Below are 18,820 nucleotides of genomic sequence, written 5' to 3'. Positions count from 1 at the left end.
TAAAGTAATTTTAGCTGTTAATTCCCCTCTTTCTTTCAATATCTTCCAAAATTTCGCGCATCTAAGAAAAGTGAAAAATCAATCAATCACAGTGATTTTTTGTTGTTAAGATGTTATCAATAGAATTGATTCCCATGGTGCCGTCTGACAACAAAATGGAAAAAAATTGATCGTAATCCATCGTTTTTATCCAGTTTAAAAAATCATAACTCATTCAAAAATATATAAAAATGGATTTTTTTCACTTTCTTTTCGTTTCGCGTGGTTCAATTTTTGCAAGCATTACTGCATTTACCGAATGAGTCATGCACAAATTTTGCAAAGGGACTGTAAAGCGTTTTCGTTTTCGAAACCTGAACTTAGTCAACGTTTGCCCCTTCTCCCACGTAGGTTTGCCCTTTGCACCTTGCCCCCACCACCCATCAACCTTTGCCTCTTACTCTCCACCAACGTTTTCCCCTTTGCCCTATTAACCCTCCCGCAACAATTCTCCCTTTGCCCCCACCAAAGTTTGCCCCTTTGCTCCATTTGCCCCCTTATTAGCCCCCCCCCCAAAAAATTTACTTTTTTGACCCCTTACCAGCCCCCTCCCACGCCCCCAAAGTTTAGGTAAATTAGGAAAATAATTGAAGGTAATAAACTTGAGTAACATTAAATGAAAAACAAAAATCAAAGGTGCACTAAACAAATTGTTGAAACTTAGCAAAAAAAATAACAACTTTAGTTTGAATAGATTGTGCAAACGACTTTGTGTGTGTGCTGACATTTGCTTCTCAAGGAGGTGGAAAAAAAGTTTTTAATTGACTTTCAATGGATTTTGATGTATTATTAAACTTAATCCATTTTTATTTAATTGAAATCAAATATTTTTGATTTCTGCAGATACTGATCAAATTGAATTTTAATCAATTCTATTTATGGTAATCGAGTGCGGTTTCTTTGCCTTTGATTTTGATTTCTACAGATACTGATTATATTGAATTTTAATCAATTCTATTTATGGTAATCGAGTGCGGTTTCTTTGCCTTTGACATAAAAAGATCTAATAATTTTACAAGAAAAAAGGATAATATTGTTTTTTCTTTGTTTATAAAACTGTTCACCTAGATCATTGTGGTCGGAACTTTCTGCAGCTATTGCTCCGCAATGCACAATTTTTTTTGTTATTGAATTGATGTTAAAAAAATTGTCAGAGATTTATTTACAGTTCAAAACAGCAAATCCTAGCTTCAACTTTTTTGAAACAAAGTGAATGAACTTGCTCTTCTTCCTTGTGTAATTAAATCTCTATGTGTTAAAAGTTATTCGGACAGGTAGACATACGTTTTAAGGCCAGTGGAACATTTATATTTTTATCACTCAAATGAAGTAGTAAGTTTTTTTTTCTCCGCGAACATTAAAAACAATGCAAAAACTGGTCCAAATATACTGTTCCGTTCAACAACCGGGGTTTTTCTGACTTAATTTCTATTAGATAATAAAAAGTAAAACCAATCTGACATTTTCAGGATAGGGGCGAGCGAATTTTTGTTTTCTTGGACAAAAAAACTTTGACAAAAAAACTTTACAAAAAAAGGATATCGTAGATGATTTACGAAAACAAACAGCCTCAACAACTTCGGAAAAACATTTTTTTACAGTAGATTTTAATCCGTCAGTTACGAAATTTAGGATTTCAGTTACAAAAATTTTTTAAATTTATACAAAATTTTCTCCAACTAAAGCTTTTAAACAAGAATTTGAATCGATTCAAAACTGATAGGAATGAATTATTCGTGTTACTGAAATTTTGATCATTTTATATCAGCCTAAATTTTTATTCAAACTGATATAATTTGTCAGTGCGGTTATTGAAATAAAAATAATCACTACGGAGTCTTTAGAAAAACGCTTAAAGGCAAAAATAGGAATACTTTGGCTTTGTATTATATAACTTCAATTTGTTTTCTCTATTTAATTTGGCAATTAAAAAACTGGCAATAAAAACAATTGTTGTTTTGGATTACAATTTAATCAACCGCTTTACTTTTGTTTGGGCAGGTATTAATTAAAAATATATATTCCGTTTTCTTCGAAAATTGGAACAAAAAACGTTTATTTTTCAGTCTGAGTTTTTCTTAATTGTTAGGTTCCCTTAAATGGTAAGTTTTGTTCATTATACAGTAAATTTTTGATTGAAACAAAAAAAATTGTTTTTTACGTTTTTGTCGTGAAAAAATAAGCTTTTAGAAAAAACTGAAAGGCAAAAAAATTGGAATACTTTGGCTTTGTATTACATAACTTCTATTTATTTTCTCTGTTTGATAATAAAATTTGGCAATAAAGGCAATTGCTGTTTGCAATTACATTTTATTCAACCGCTCTACTTTTGTTCGGGCAGCTATTAACGTTTTTGTCACATTTTTGTCGTTTTCTCTGCATATGTTCGAATTAGAAGGACTGAATTTCGACAAATGTTAGTTCTTATGTTTTTTTCGAAGATATTTTTATAGCGATAGCACCCCTGCAAATAGTTATGCGATACTGGCAATCTTACGGTATCAAGACAAGACTTCCTGATTTTCGATCAGGCTAGCTGCTTCCAAATAGTTTCATCTAGCAATTTGAATGGTATATGTTAAATAGTTGCTGCGTAAATGGCAAAAACGGAACGAAAAAATATATCGTTTGCTTGTTGAAATCAAAAATTTGCATTTTCTATGTCCCGTGACCGTATTTCTCAAAAAATCCGCCGCTGAGCTTAACAACGAATGTATTTCAAGATTAACTAAAAATTATAATTATAAAATAGCTCTTTTAATTAAAGAGCAAATAACCAATTTCATCTGATTAAAACTTGTTATATAAACCAGCCGAAGTATCAACCAGCCAAAAATATTGAAGTGTTATATACTTTTATTGATGCGATGAAATGTTTCCGTTGGTTTATAATTCGACTAGTTTATTAACTCTAAATTATAATTAACAAGTCGTGATTTATATCGTGGCATAACAATACTTGATACATTTTGCAGTCCAAATGTGTAAAATCGGGCATTTTTTCAGGTGCAATTTATTACGTACAACTGTATAGATGGTATGCAAGCTACCACTGTCATGGTTTGTGCTATGGACCAGCTGGTGGCCATAGTATGGCCTCTGTACTACCACTGCTTCAAGAGCAAAGTGAACAAAGGTCTCTTTGCGACCATGATCGGGTGCTGGTTGGCCATGATTCCCATCCCTGCCTTGATGTTCTTCAAAGCGGAACAGATCAATTGGGTTGCCAGCTTCTCCGGCTGTGGAGTCTACATCAAGTCCCACGAGCTCATCAGAGGTAAAGTTTGCCTCTCTTTAACTATTTCTCCTTTAGTACCAAAGAGCAAAAGATGACATTCTTTTTTGTTGCGACTTTTGCGAATCAGCTTGCACTATTCTGATTATGATACTTGTGTCACACTGGTTTTTTAGACTAAGGGCAGTTTTGGCAACCCTTATATTAGATAAACAACTTTAAGTTAACGCCAACCATAAATCTGTTTGGCTTCTTTGTGAAACGGTGCGAAAAAATGAGATGTTACTTTACTATATCACAATTTATCTTTCGGCAGACGAAAGGAACTTGCTAGGAATATACGTAGTTTGCGGCCCTAATTTCAATTGACCCAATGAATGCCATTTCTTCTCATAATAGTTCTCATTAAGCTTGCTTTAAATATCCGTGGAAAGACGAATGATGATTTTCACAATCATTAGATTCTCAAAAAAAAATGAAATAAATTACGTTCTGATAGTCTAACATTTTATGTGCCTCATTCGAGTTGTTAGTTTATTTTGTGTAACCCCTTAAAATCTACGAAAGTCGGTAAAACAAGAGAGCTCATATATGAGGGCAAGACTCAATGTTCAGACTCAGGGGCGGATCTAGGATTTTCTCGAGGGAGGGGGGCGGATTTTCAAAAAATTTTCCAAAATTTTGACGACCTTTTTTTTTAGGTCAACCAAATTGATTTTTCGAGCTCTGCCAAAGCTCTGTTTGGCCCCTATTTTGGCAAAATTTTCTGGGCCGCAGGCAAATTTTTGAAAAAACAATCAAAAAAGCCGTTTTTGGGCACTTTTTGAAAAAATGTTACAAAAAAATCGCGTTTTTTTTGGCGCGCGCTCCCCCTCAAAGTTACTATATATTGGCGCCAAAGGCGCCTTTAGAAAAAATTTTAGGGTCGGTCGGCCAAAAATGGATTTCTGAAAAAGTATCAAAGGGGGGACCCTTTGGGTCGGCAGGGGGTCGAATCCGTGAGGAAGGGGGGGCGTCCGCTTCCCCCCCCCGCCCCCTTCTAAATCCGCCCCTGTTCAGACTGTTTGTTTATCGTCAACAGCCAATATAAAACAGAAAGAGACAAAATTTGGTCCTAAACATACTAAGACTTCTCGTGTCAGGTTGAAGCTCTGAATGTTTTGACTGCTATTTAAGTTCCGTAGAGTACTGTTCTCTTTAAAAAAAAAGATGAAATTTCATGAAAAAAGTTACTGTTGTTTTTCAGGATTTTATTTTGAAAATCATCCACCACACGTTATGTAAAGTACAAAATGATAGAGTTAGCATATAGCAAAGTATCACATAAACCCAATAGCATCCCTCAGTTCAATTGTGAACGAATTCTAAGACGGATTAAACCTACGCTTCCGTGTAAATAGCACAAAATGTATTGTTCGTAAATTATCCCAAACTGGCCAAATTGGCAATCAAATTTACAAAAAAGATCACAGGTGAAATATCTTTTGAAATATGAGCTCATGACAACAACACTTTTTGTCTGATATAAAAACTTCGTCAAAAACGTCTAGTTTTAAATTCGAATTTTGTCTGGAGAAAAAAAACACCCCGAGCCCAAATATTCCGTCACTTTCTTCAAAAGTCGGAATAACAAGACTGCTCTTATATCAGGGCGAAGCTCTGATTGTTCTGATTGCACTTTGGAGCCAACTTTAAAGTTTTTGATTGAAGAACTGACAAAATGATTTAAAAAATTATCGTTTCTTAAAGTTTATATACCCAAAACGGTTATGTGATCACAAAAGGATGTTTTAAGAGTCTTGTATTTCTAAAGTAAGACCAGATGATTTGCCTCAATCCAATATGAAACGCTTTTATCTGCTGCGTGTTATAATAAAGTAAAAATTTGCCGGTTAATTAGACCAAATTGTTCAAATTAGCAATTTTCAAAAAACATAACCAACATTAATCACAGGTGAAATGTCTTTTTTAAATTAGGCTTCAGACAAAAAACTTCTCGGATAGTACATAATAACTCTGTTAAAACTGCGTGGTTAAGAAGTCAAAAATTGACTGAATAAAAACCACCCGAAGCATAGTTATTCTACACTTTGAAAGTCGGAACAATTATCTCTAAGAACTAATAATTCGATTCTCGAATTTTTTCTGAGAAAGTCATCCCAATAACTTAGATTTTTTTACTTTTTTCAAAAATTGAAAAAAGTTTTTTAGTGATAGGGTAAAAACAAAGGTAGTGCAAATTCGTCCAATTTTGCAGACAAGTCAATTTTTTCAAGCAATCTGAAAGATTTGAATCTTGTTAGAGCTTTTGAATTGTCAGTTGTACAAAATGCCAAACTGTCCACATATGGAAGGATCTCTTTATACAAAAAAAAAGATTTTAAAGGAATGGTGCAAATTTGAGGCATAAAATTGTCCATAGAAACAGTTCGAACAAAATATTCGTAGAGAAAATACTAATGACTTTTTACCTCCATGACTTTTTGTCGACTACATTGACTTTCAAAAGAAACGTTTTTGTTATCTTTTTGAAAAATTTCACATTGAATTGTATTGTATAACTCGGTTTTATACAGATTCTATTTAGATGTTATGCAGAATCTAAACGGATTTTTTTAACCGCAAAAAAATCCATTTTCTAGACTATTTAATCAATTTGTCTGAACTGTGTCAAACCCCTATATTATCTATTTTAATGTCTTATTGATTTACATACAATCAAAATTTTCTTGTTGAAAATCTGTATAAATATCTTTTATAATCAATTTGAATTTTAGTTTTGCCAGAGTGATCTTTTCCTGGTGTTTGGTTTTTTGACAGTTATTTAAAATACTGATTTTCAATTTTTAAATTTTCAACAAAATAACTTGTTGATTATTTGACGAAAGGTAAATTTGGGACAAAGGAATCTATTAATTTTTTAGAACTTCGGCAAGTCCAGTAAACAATGGTGTGCAGGAGAAACTGTAGTTTCATTTTGTTTGGTAGCAACTGTACTCCAACCTATTCACTGAAGCTTTGGTGTAATAAACTCCTTTCGTTGTTCTGTGTCAAATCCAAGACTTTTTCGTTTGTCTTATCTTCCAATACACTGCTAGAACATGTATGTTTAAGATAATTTTTTATTCAAACAAGCCTCTTGTTTTACTGAGTTTTTTATGCCATCTGAAAGATGGAACGGAAACTTGAAAGATATTTCATGTGCAATCATTTTTGTGTAAAATTGTGGTGGTTGAAAGATTCCATATAAGGTCAAAAAAACTTTTGGCTTTTTTCACCAGTTTTCGCTTAACGCGCAGAGCAAGAGCAAGAAAAAGGGGATGGGTAATTGTTGAAAAAGGGAAAGGGGTAATTGCTAAGTAGATCCCATTTATAAAAGGATAAAAACGTCCTATTTTTTCCGAACTAATCAAACCAAAAATCCAAAAGACCGAACTAATCAAACCAAAAATCCAAAAGACTTGGAAAGCAATAAGTTTGCTTTCATCAATTTAGATAGCAAAATTCCAAGTAGTATAACGCAAAACCTTTTTCCGCTATCCGAAGCAAATTTGTTTTTCGGCTATCCGGGGACAATTTTTTTCAGATACTCGCAAACCTAAACCATGTCGGCTATCCGGGAACAATTTTCTCCACTAATTAATAAAACAACACCATTAATAAACAGGCTATCCGGGTATTTGGCAATCCATGGCTTGAATCTTTAAGAATTACAGGTCTCTGATTCTCATATTTGCACTTGAGAAATTAGAATTGCGTTGTTTAGTTCAGTGATAAAGTTCCATAGAAAACAATTGACGTCTTAAGAGCTGTCTTTTTTGTTGGAAGTGCAAGAAAGAGGCAATTTTTTTACCTTACTTGGCGTTATGGGATTTTGAAAAATCTAGCAAAATTTTTGATTGAGTTACCAGTTTAGGGCAAAGAAACTTTTCGAAAATTAGTTTTAAGATTGGACGATATTAATTCAATTGACACTTAATTCGAAGAAAAAATTCAAAAAACCTTTTTGCCAACAGTAAGCTAATCCTTAAAAAATTAAGCCAAATTAAGTTACTCGTTTTGTATAATTTGGACGGTTTTTGCGGAAATTTTTGTCAAAGTAAACAGAGGGAGCTAGGGAGGAGGGGGTGAGGCCTAGGAGCAGCAGATATGTCTGTGTTAGGGTAAATATTTCATAACAAAAGAAAAATCATTGGATTTGAAGTGTTGACGGTTTTTTTTTAAGTTATTGCAAACAAGCTGAAAGACAAATTGAAAATTTCGAATTTTCCCTGGTACGAAGAATCTTTCAGTATTTTCTGCAATTTACTGCTATAATTTGAAAAAAAAACAAGAAAAAGTAAATTTCAAGTTATTCTCATCTGATTTGAAATAACCTTCAAAAAATTTATTGATTAAACAGTTACGCTCCGCTGGCAAGTGAACGTTTGAACCCTCAAAATTTGAAATTATTTTGTTTCAATCATAGAAAATTTTCAACTACGCGATGTATTTAAGAGAGGTTAAAAATTTGTCTTAAGAGGAACTCTTAAAAACGTATATTTGGCCTATTTTTGGCCTATAGAAACTGATTAAAATAGACTCTATCTAATAATTTGCAATGGCTCGGAAAATCATTTAGCTTGAAATGTAGAATTGGTAAGAAAAAAGTCCTCTCCACGAGAAAATATTAGACAAGCAACTTTCTGACGGGAAGAGAAAAAGATCAGATCATTTTAACGAACGTCCTCCACTACAAAGACCAATTGAGCTATTGCTGCTCCACTAAAATGGTACAAAGCAACGAGAAGCGTTATCAAACAAAGCAGTGGTTGTCATGTAAATAACGCGCAATCATTTGAACGAGTGAAATTTATTTTGATTGAGCGTGAAAACAAGTTTTTGAGATAAAAATCAAATTTAAAAAATGTGCTTTGAATCTTGCTTTGACGAAAGTAAGTTGCCAATGTTGGTGCTCTAATCTCCAATTTCAAGTAAAAAAACTCTGAGACAGTCAGCTGGAAAAAGAATTTCTTCGAAATTAATAAAAGAATGCTCTTGTTGCGTTTTTGCACAGCAAGAAAAATTTACGTTGAAGTTAATTTATTGCTTAATGTGCTTCATATTACGCTATCAAAAAGAAGTGTCTATTTGCAAACTGCACTAGCCGTAAACAGGAAAATCAACCAAAAGTAAGAAAAAAGCCTTTGAAAACAAGCTTGCAGGAACAGCTAGAATCTACAAATTTTGAAATATCAAGCTGTGATTCATCTAATTAGTGTTCTGCGATGCGGCTGTAGTTTTTTAAAATTAAACTGGCTCCCGAGGACAAACTTTAACAAATTAGTTTCTTATCTTCTTTGTTAGTATGGCTTAAATTGTAATTGCTCAATCAAATTTTTCTTCCAGGCAAACTTCGATAGTTGAAATAGCTGTTTTAAAAATGTGTTAAAAAATAGGTTCAAAAAAGCAAAGATATCTCATTTGTACCAACAATCAAGTACGTCAAAATAAAAAATTCAGTGGCACTTGTACAATTCAATTTCCGATTGGTCGAGTTTCGAGCAAACAATGATTGACACAAATTGTCTTCTGTTTAAACAGCACAAAAGTAGAGAACAGAAAAGTGGCCGTCGCAGGTGCGCCAAAATGTTCTGAGCTTCTTAACGGAGGGTCGGACTCTATACGAGAGATAAAGCCGGTTATTGCAGCAAAACGACGACGCACTCAACGGTGACCTTAAACCTAGAGTTAAAATTGGTCGGCTTAAAAAACTTGATCAATTGATATTTTTTAAGTACAAATAGAATAGGAATTAAGCAAATAAGGGCTGTCGTGTGTGTACCACAGTGTCGCCTTACTGGATACTCAAAATTTAAAACTTCTTTTTAAATGAAACAAAACAAAATATGACTAAAACAAATAAACTGAGATTAGTTTTCTCGTTTTATTGGTATTAACAATCGTCCCCCGTGTTATCTACTAAAAAGTTTCCACCCGCACCAAAAAACATTGTTTTAGCTTTTTTTCTCATCTTTTGTTTGCTGCTTTCTGATTGGTCGAAAATTTGACTAATTTCATTTTGTTACCAAATACCTACTCTCTTGAAAAGGGGGACGGGGTAATGCTAAGTAGATTTCTTTTTTCGAAGTAGTAAATAGACAAGAAACAATTTTTGTGTAACTGCTTTGCTTCCATGGAAATAGATGGCAATGATGGTGCGACTACTTTGATAATGCAAAATTTTTCCAGCTGTTCTGGAAAACAATGGGCTATCATGGAAGTTTTTTTCAGCAATCCGGGAGTTAAATGTTTTCGACTATTCGACTATTAACAACTTTTTTTTGGCTATCACTTAAGTAACAACTTTCCTGCTATCCGGGATCAGTTTTTTTCAGCTATCCGATTAAGTAACAATTTCTCAGCTATCCATTAAAAAACCAAATAACTGCAGCAATAATTTAGTGCCTTAGATCGCGGGGAATTGACACTAAAATTCTACACATCATTTTACTTGCCTGAACACAAACTATCCGGGAACAAAAGGGTTTTCTGATTCTCAGATTTGCATTTGGGAAATTGGAATTTGCGTTGTTTAGTTCATGGTTGAAACGCCATAGAAAACAGTTGACGTCTTAAGAGCTGTCATTTCATTTGTCGAAAGCGCAAAAAAATGTCGATTTTTTTTCGCTGCTTGGCGTTGTGTGATTGTAAAAAATCTAGTAAAATTTGCGAGCTTGTTTCAACAGCAGAACGTCCTCAATTATCAATTTGAGTCGACAACTTTTTTTCAAAAACTAAGTTTCGACTTTGACTTTTTGACTTTTTATTCGACGATGATTCAAAAGAAAAGAGTTGAATTATTAACTTTGGTAGTAACGGTATTCTAATGCTTTAAAAGATTTAAAACAGGTCAGCAAATTTAAATTGCGCTTTTTGTTTAATTTATCTATTCTTCAAAGTATTTGTCAAAGTAAAGAGAGGGAGGTGGGAAAGGGTGAGGCCTAGAAGCAGCATATATAAATTAAAAGATTTGAAAAATTCAAATCAAATGATTCGGATACGTTTACGGTTTTTTTAAACGTTATTGACGATATCCTATAAGTCAATTGGAACATTCAAGATTTTACCCTGATACGGACAGTCTTCCAGTTTGTTTTGTTTTAGTGCTGTACTGTGCAAAGAATGAAAAAATATTTGAGATTATCCTCCTCTGGTTTGAAAAATTTACCAAAAAACTTATCGATCAAACAGTTACGTTTCGGTGGCAAGTCAACGTTCGATCCTCCAAGCTGTTGATGTTGTAGAAAATTTTCAACTACAAATGCGCAAAAAAAATTGGGGAGAGTGGGTTAAAAACGTGTGTTGAAGGGGGATTCTTAAAAATTTCTTTTTTGGCCTATGTTAATAAAAACTGGTCAAACAAGAGGCGCGCAGAGAAGTTGATCAATGTAGTCTAAGTGATTTACGAAAGCTAGCAAAGACCACTCGATAGTCTTAAAGAAACCGTCGGCTTTTTTTTTTCTTGAAATTCCGTCCTGCCCTCAAAAAAATCCTAGATTTGGATTTGTTTGACAGGAAAAGAACAGCATCCGAAGCAATTTAGCGACCCCCACCTCCCACAAAGACCAAATGATCTATTTCCTTGCAAGCAAAAATGATAAAAAGCAACAGCAACAAAAAGCGTTATTAAATGCAAGCGTCATTGCTGGGTAAATTTGCCGAGGAAAGCATTACCAGGGTTGCTGCTTTAATCTCTAAATTCCAACAAATTTAGTTCGAGACCATCATTAGAAAAAAAAGAAGAAACACTCGATTTTTGTTATATTTTTCTGCTGCCAGGAAAAAGTTAGGTTGAACTAAATTTAAAGATTTACTGTGCTGTTTTATTGCAAAACCAAATAGGGTTGGATACAATTTATCAATTTAATACGATTGTATACTGCAGTGCATTTGCCGAAATCAGATAATCAACCAAATCTAAGTAGAAACCTTCGATGACAAGCTTGAAGACACAAATAAAATCTACAAAATACCAAACCTGTAGTTTATCTTTTTAGTGTTCTGCGATTTGGCTGTAGTAGTTTTATTCGTGATTAATGTGAGTCCTGGGGAAAATCAAAAAAAAGAAGATCAAATTTGATGCCCTTTAATTATTATAGCTTAAGTTGTAAATGCTCAAGAAATGTTTTCTTCCAGGCAAACTTAGATAACCCATATTGACCAAAAGCCACTATAATCGACCTTTTTTATAGGAATTTTAAAAAAAATAGACAAGAAAGTTACAAGATAGGGGCTTTACACGAAAGTTTTAAGATAGATTCTTTTCCTAAAAACATTTTTCAAAAATTCATTTAATTTTTCTATTTAAAAATTTTTTCAAAATCAGTTTTAAAGTTTTCCGCGGTCACAGAAAGCAACAACAAAAATTCAGAAGCCAAAAAACTCATTTTAACACATCGTTTGTTACATGATATACCCACTTATTTCAGAGTTAGTTTATACTGTAAACCGGAACTTTTGTGGATATATACTTGAAGCCCGCATACAACACGTTTAAAACAAAGCAGAAAAAGTAGCAAAAAGCTCCAGTGCAAATTTGTTGCTGTTACTTGTAGTGGCGGAGATTTTTTGGTAGATTTCATGGTGGAAAGAAATTGTCAAGTATATTCGAAGTTTGTTGAGAAAAAATTGATCCAGATTTTTAGATTTTGATGATTTAAATTTTGGTTTGTTTTCAGTTCTGTTAGGGAAAAATTTTTGTATCGTCTACGCAATTTCATAAACGAAAAGGGAAAACAATCAACATTGATTAATTTTTCGACCTAATTTGAAGTCAGATCCAAAAAACAAACGCATATATCCAGCGTCCAAAAAACTACATGCAAGAGTCGCAGAGTGAGACGCAAAAATCTTAAGATTATTCGCAAAATGGTCGGAAAATAAGTCTATAAACGGCGACGACTAGACGCAGTTTTAGGCAGAGCAGGAAGCGGACTCCCCCCCCCACCCCACCACCCCCATTGTGCTAAAAATTTGGCTTGTTTTTTTTTGGTTTAAAAAAATTGCTTGCCTCGCAGAAAACTTGGTCGAAATGAAGTAATTATATTGATTTGAGAGAGCTCGGAAAATCAATTTGGTCGACAAAATTTTCCACAGAAATCAGCAATCATTGAAGATTAGAAAAAGTTGGAAAACAATCCAAAAAACAATTTCTCATTACCAATTTTTTTAATGAATTTGAATCTCGCTTTTTTTCAAAAACATAATGATGGCGACACTTAATATTTAAATTTTTTGTACTGTATTTCAATCGCGGCTTAACTAATAAAAACTATAATCAAATTATAATTAATTGTAAATATCGTATAAAACTATCTTCAGTAATGTTTGACTCATATCATAAAAAAGACATTGAAGAAGCTCTAAACTGAAACATTATAATCGGAAACTTAAACGGAATTGGGAACGGTGCTTATAATCGGAAACTTTAAAAAAAACCATCTTCATAGTTTAAACTTGGTTTTTAACTTGTTCAAGAATGGAAAAGGTGATTCTAAAAATCTAACCCTAATCAAAACGGTTGACCCAAATCCTGTTGACGTCACGAAAAAAGAGTGAACCAAAAAGTGTCTAACGAGCTTGGCTAATAATATTTCATTGAAAATATCGTAAATATAACTATTTTCAGCATCGGTTTGACTCATATTGGAAAAAGGCAGAGAAAAGAAGCTTTTAAAATCAGAAATCTTCTAAAAAACCATTTCATTAGTTAAAATATGATTGGTAACTCTCGCAAGAAAGGAAGCGGTTAATTTACCCGAATTATCCCTAATCAAATCAGTGACATCGTTCGTATTGTCCTCAAAAAAGAACACAGAAAGAAAAAATATATATTACACGGGCTTGACTAAGAGATTTTTTATCTTCTCGATATTTAACTGGAACTAATTTCTTAAGATTGAATGCTTTTAAAAAGAAAATACTGGCTTTTTCTATGAAAAATTTATTGAGAGTCTTACCTGCGACGAAAAAAAACGACCCGAATAAGTGCAGATGAGTAATCCAAAGTTAGTTGAGTCAGCCGAATAGAATAGCTGAGTGGCTTGTAACTTAGTCTCATAATGAAAAAATCGAAGTATTCTTATCGATATCTACCTAAAATTTTATTCGAATCCGTAATTTAAACATAATCGAAGAACTACACGATCTCATTTTAAAAATCTAAAGGCAATGGTTTATAAAAAAGTCAACTTTGTAAGACTTCTGATAAAATAACAAGAGAGATGATAATGCTTTTTGGGTATCTCACAGGAAAATAAAAAAATGATCTGAAATTAGATTAAAGTTGAAATTTGTACGTCTCTTGTAAATTTTCGTTGGTTTTTGTAACTAAACTATAAAATTTCCGAAGAGCAAAGAAAAACAGAAAAGAGAACACACTTATCGAGGCAGTTTTGTTGTTACTAGCACCCCGAGCCCATGGATCATAATCGATTATATTTTCAAAAGATGGTCATTATCTATAAAATTACAAAATAATCGAGTAAAATCCATTGAAAATGGATTATAATCCTAATATTTTTTTTGTCAATATAATCCATTATAGTCCTTATATTTTTTAAATCTCAATGTAATCCATTATCATCAAACAGAATTGAATAGAATGTTTTTTTTGAGAGGTTATTCATGAAACTTATAACTTTTTTGAAGTTTTCTCATTTCCTGTTTGATGGAGCTGCTACGTATTACGTTTAATAAAATGTTACATTTCACATTGAAACTTATATTTTGTGTCTCTACTTTTTCAATTCATCTCAATTGTACAATTCATTTTGCAGGGGGTAGGGGGTGGGTAAAGTAGTTTGAACGATAGTAGAAGGGGAATTTTTCAATGGTAGAGTTTGGGGGTTGAATGGTGATTGAGCCCCCTCCAGTTTACCACCCCCTCATTTTACTTTAACCCCCCTCCGTTTCTTTACCCCCCCCCCCCCATTTGATTGATAACTGGTGGATTATTTATAGGTAGACTTTGGCGGAGGGGGTTAGTGATTGACAACCCCTCAGTTTACCCCCCAACCCCCTCAATAAAAATGGATTATAATCTATTATAATGGATCATAATGGTTTTTTATTTCAAAAACAATCGATTAGGATGGGTTATCTTGGCAAAAAAAATCAATTTCATTGTCAAAAATAATGGATTCTAATCGATTAAAATGGATTATAATGGATTTTTTTTTTCGAAAAAAAATCAATTATAATGGCAACATAATCAATTTAGTGGTCTGATATTTACTTCTTTAATGGATTATAATGGATTATTTTTGTCTCGGGAATCCATTATAATCGATTAGACATATTGGGCGCTCGTTGCGGATAATCGTTTTGTATTTCATGAAAAGTGTTTTAAAAGTTGTCACTCGTTGTGAGAATTTGAATTTATTTTACGTTTGTAGGTACCCGCACTGGATTTTCATGGGCAATCGTCAACTACATTGGTTCTTCATAGTCAGTCTTTATATAATTCAAACATAATCATTAAGAGTTGATTAAAAATGGTCTTAAAAATGACTTTTTGTCACATCAAAAATTTTTTTATAACGATTAATCATTTATATTGATTATTGTTCCGACTTCGTAACGAAAGTAACGGAATACTTGTGCTCGGGGTGATTCTTTTTTCTTCAGACAAATTTCGACTTTTTAACTAGCCAATTTTCAAGAAATTTTTTGATCATTCGAAAGCTATTGTTGGCTTGAGCTCAAACTTGAAATTATATTTCACCTGTGATCATTTTTCGTAAAGTTATGGGGGCTTAAAGAATGCCATTTTGGCCAATTTGGGACAATTAACGCGCGATATAATTAGCGCTATTAACGCGTAAGCGGAGATTTAATCCGTCTTAGAAATCGTTCCAAATTGGTTGAACGAAGCTTATTTGCCATAATTGATTTGTTACAAGGAACGAAATCTATCTTTTGTACTTTATATGGCGTGTGGGGGATGATTTCATAAAAAAAATTCAATTTTAAGAAAAATTCTTTTTTCATTTTATTTTATTACATTTAATTTTTTTATGTTACTATTACTTCATAAACCTTAAGAGGCAGTCGGAACATTCAGGGCTTGCCCTGATACGAGCAGTCTTGTTTAGTTTCAGAATCGAATCGACTCGAGATCGACATTATTGCAGCTGCCTTCGTACTGAAAAAATTAAGCCGGCTTGGCTTGGGCTTCAAAATAACTGCTTGCTGCAAAAAACCCGTTCTAATCTGCCTTCGGTAGATGGTTCTTAAGTGGTTTTCAAGCAAGACAGGGGCTACTTTTGGCGTTTTTTCTTCAAACAAAACCGCTCGCAAATCGCCAATGATAAAGCGAATAGGAGTTTATCATATTTTTTGAATAAAACAAATTCACTGCATCTTTTCCTATTTAGTTTATCTCCAAAAATTGAAAAACTTGCATGCTTTTTGAAATCAAAATAAGGGGCTTCAATGACCTTTTTCAAAATTGCGATGAACATTTTTAAATGACCTATTCTGACTTCTTAGTGGTTTAAAAAAAAGAAAAGTGATTAAAAACGGTAAAACACTTACAATTGATTTTCCAAGCGCTCGTAGAACACTATAAAGACCCTATTTGGACAAAAAAATTCTGCACCGCAAGCAAAATTTTTCAAAAACATGCTAATAAGACAATTTTTGGCCGCTTTTTGGTAGGGTTTGACCAAAAAATCGCTTTTTTGGGCGCGCTAGTCCTCAAAGTTAATATATATATTGGCACCAGAAACGCCCTTTAAAAACTTTTATGGTCAGTCGGCCGAGATTGGATATCGTAAAATAGTAGCTAAAGGGGGACGCCTTGCGTGAGAAGTGATTGGGTCGAATATCCCTGAGAAAGGGGCGTCAAAACCATCCTCCTTAAACCCGCCCATGCTATAAAATAACATTTGTGAAAATGTTAAAACTTAATCCGTGATTTGATTATTTGTCAACAGCAGCGACCTTTTCGTTCAAATGTACGTGTAACAGATAAGAAGTGAGTTAATTGTGAGCTTATTGGGTGTCTTCACTGTATCTTCGCTGATACTCTCAATCAGATTTAATAAAAACGGAAGTTACTTTAACTGAGATAAATTGCAAGGCGTAATGCACCTCTTAGAAACGAATAAGAAGTCAGACTAGTCGGTATCTATGCGTGCAGCCCAAACATTTCCAACCTTTTTTGCAAGAACAAAACGAATAAAAAATAAAATTTTGTCAGTTTCTTTTTCTATTTTTCTCAAATTCTTGAACATTTTAATTTTGTGGGTGGTAAAAAAACTAAAATCAGACGTGGACTCAGACAGGGCGGGAAGCGAACTCGCCCCAACGTGCAAAAACTTTGGCTTGTTTTTTTTTTTTCATTTCAAGAAATTGTCTGCCGCGCAGAAAATTTGGTCAACATGGGTTATTTATAGTGATTCGGGAGAGCTCCGAAAATCAATTTGGTCTACCTAAAAAAAGGTCGACAAAATTTTCAAAACTTTTGAAAATCTGCCCCCCCCCCCCTTTTCGAGAAAATCTTTGATCTGCCCCTGACTAAAAAGAAGCCTATTGAAAACCAGCAAAGGTTTTGGCAATGTCTTTTAATTAATTTTTATGCAATGATTCAAGAATTTTAAGGCAATTAATCAAGAAAGATGATACACTCTAAGTTGGTATATGAAAAAATTTCAAACCAGTGATTCTCAGCACTGAGAAAAACTTAGGTAGCTTAACAACAGGAAAAACAAACGGAATTGAAAGATTGACGCTTACTTGTTGTTCCGACTTTCGATACGAAAGTAATGGAATATTTGTGATCGGGGTGGGTTTTTTTTTCTTCAGACAAATTTCGACTTTTTAACTAGCCATTTTTGACAGAATTTTATCATATCATTCAAAAGGCATTGTTGTCCTTAGCTTAAATTTGAAAAGAAATTTTACCTGTGATCATTTTTCGTAGAGTTATGCGGGTTTAAAGATTGCCATTTTGGCCAATTTGAGACAATTACGCGCGATATATTTCGCGCTGTTAACGCGTAAGCGGAGATTTAATCCGTCTTATAAATCGTTCCAAATTGGTTGAACGAAGCTTATTCGCCATAATTGATTTGTTACAAGGAGCGGAATCTATCTTTTTGTACTTTATATGGCGTGTGGGGTGATGATTTTCATAAAAAATTTCAAATTTCAGAAAATTTGTTTTTTCATTTTGTTATATTACATCTAACTTTTGAAAGTTATTAATGCTCCATAAACCTTATAAGGCAGTCGGAACATTCAGGGCTTTGCCCTGATACAAGCAGTCTTGTTAAAGTTTGTTCACACAACAAAAGTGAGAAAAAGAGAAGTTTTGTGCTTATTCTAAGCAAAGTCAAGATAAATCATGATCTAGTTTTTTTTCGGCGAATTTTTCGAGACAAAATTAGAAGTTTGAAAATTCTGCTTTTTACACAAATCTAGAGCAAAAAAAAAATATTTTTTTGTTAAGTAATTTTAAGATAGTGAAAGCAATGATTTTTTAATACGGTGTTAAATTCTTACGTAATTTTTTCCACGGGCAAAGTAACGGCCAAAGCTTGTAGTTTATTTTTGCAATTTTTTTTCTTTACCTCAAGAATAGAGGTTAGCTATGACTAGAAAAAATGAAGGAAACGAAAGTTGCAAAAAAATTTCACCAGATTTAATATGATTCATTTTTTTCCCGATACTCTTAACAAATTTTTTACTTCAAAAAAGATTCATTTTGGCTTTTTTAATTAATCAAAAAATACGCTGCAACTACAAATTATTTGATAAAAAATTAATATCAAAAGAAGCTTCTTACGCAGCCTAATAAATTTTTGGAGGGTGAAGTTTTCAAAATTTTGCGTAAAACGTTTGAAAAAGGTTTTTAGCCAAAGTTTTGTTTTTTTATACTAAAAATAAGCTTTTTTTGCTACCAATCAAACAAATATTTTTTACAGACTTTTAAAAGATTTATCTTTACACAGTTTTGTTGGGCTGTGTATGAGGCTTTTTTTGATATAATTTTCTCATCAGTTAACAGGGTAGTTTCCGCGCACTTTTTGATTAAGTATAAATAAAAAAAAAACAAATTGAACTACATAAAGTTTAGTGAAAACCTAAACATTTTTTGTCACTTCACTTTTTGTCGAATCCTACCCATTTTGAGAAAAACGCGTTTGATGTTTTTCTCGCCATTAACGCGTAAGCGGAGATTTAATCAGTCGTAGGAATCGTTCCAAACTAGTTGAAGGAAGTTTATATGCCATGATTGATTTGAAATTAGGAGCGAAGTTTATATGGCGTGTGGGAACAATATGGCATTTTTATGTTTTTTTTACATTTAATTTTTTTTCCATAGACTTTAGAAGGCAGTCGGAACATTCACTGATACGAGCAGTGTTGTTTTGAATTAGCATTTTAAAGCTGAAAAAAAAACGATGCCCTGAAAGTTCCGGCTGCCGTTTAAAGTCTATGGAGTACGCTTTAGAAAAACTGATGAGAAAAAAAATTTAAAAAAAACTTTTTTTTTAG

The 18,820-nt window shown here is 33.1% G+C and overlaps 1 protein-coding gene across 1 annotated transcript in view; it reads left to right on the top strand.

Annotated features, from left to right (window-relative positions):
- The window catches only part of LOC134846825 (uncharacterized), an 80,252-nt gene that overhangs the window by 34,096 nt on the left and 27,336 nt on the right, over nucleotides 1–18,820 (top strand). The window contains exon 3 of the mRNA XM_063864220.1: nucleotides 3,046–3,316. Within this exon, the coding sequence (XP_063720290.1) occupies nucleotides 3,046–3,316 (271 nt within the window). The remainder of the gene's footprint in view (nucleotides 1–3,045; nucleotides 3,317–18,820) is intronic.

Source organism: Symsagittifera roscoffensis, chromosome 5 (genome assembly GCF_963678635.1).
Source record: "Symsagittifera roscoffensis chromosome 5, txSymRosc1.1, whole genome shotgun sequence".
In the NCBI taxonomy this organism is placed as follows: Eukaryota; Metazoa; Xenacoelomorpha; order Acoela; family Convolutidae; genus Symsagittifera; species Symsagittifera roscoffensis.
The sequence above is the reverse complement of the archived record's forward strand: the minus strand, read 5'-3'. Positions and strand labels throughout refer to the sequence as shown.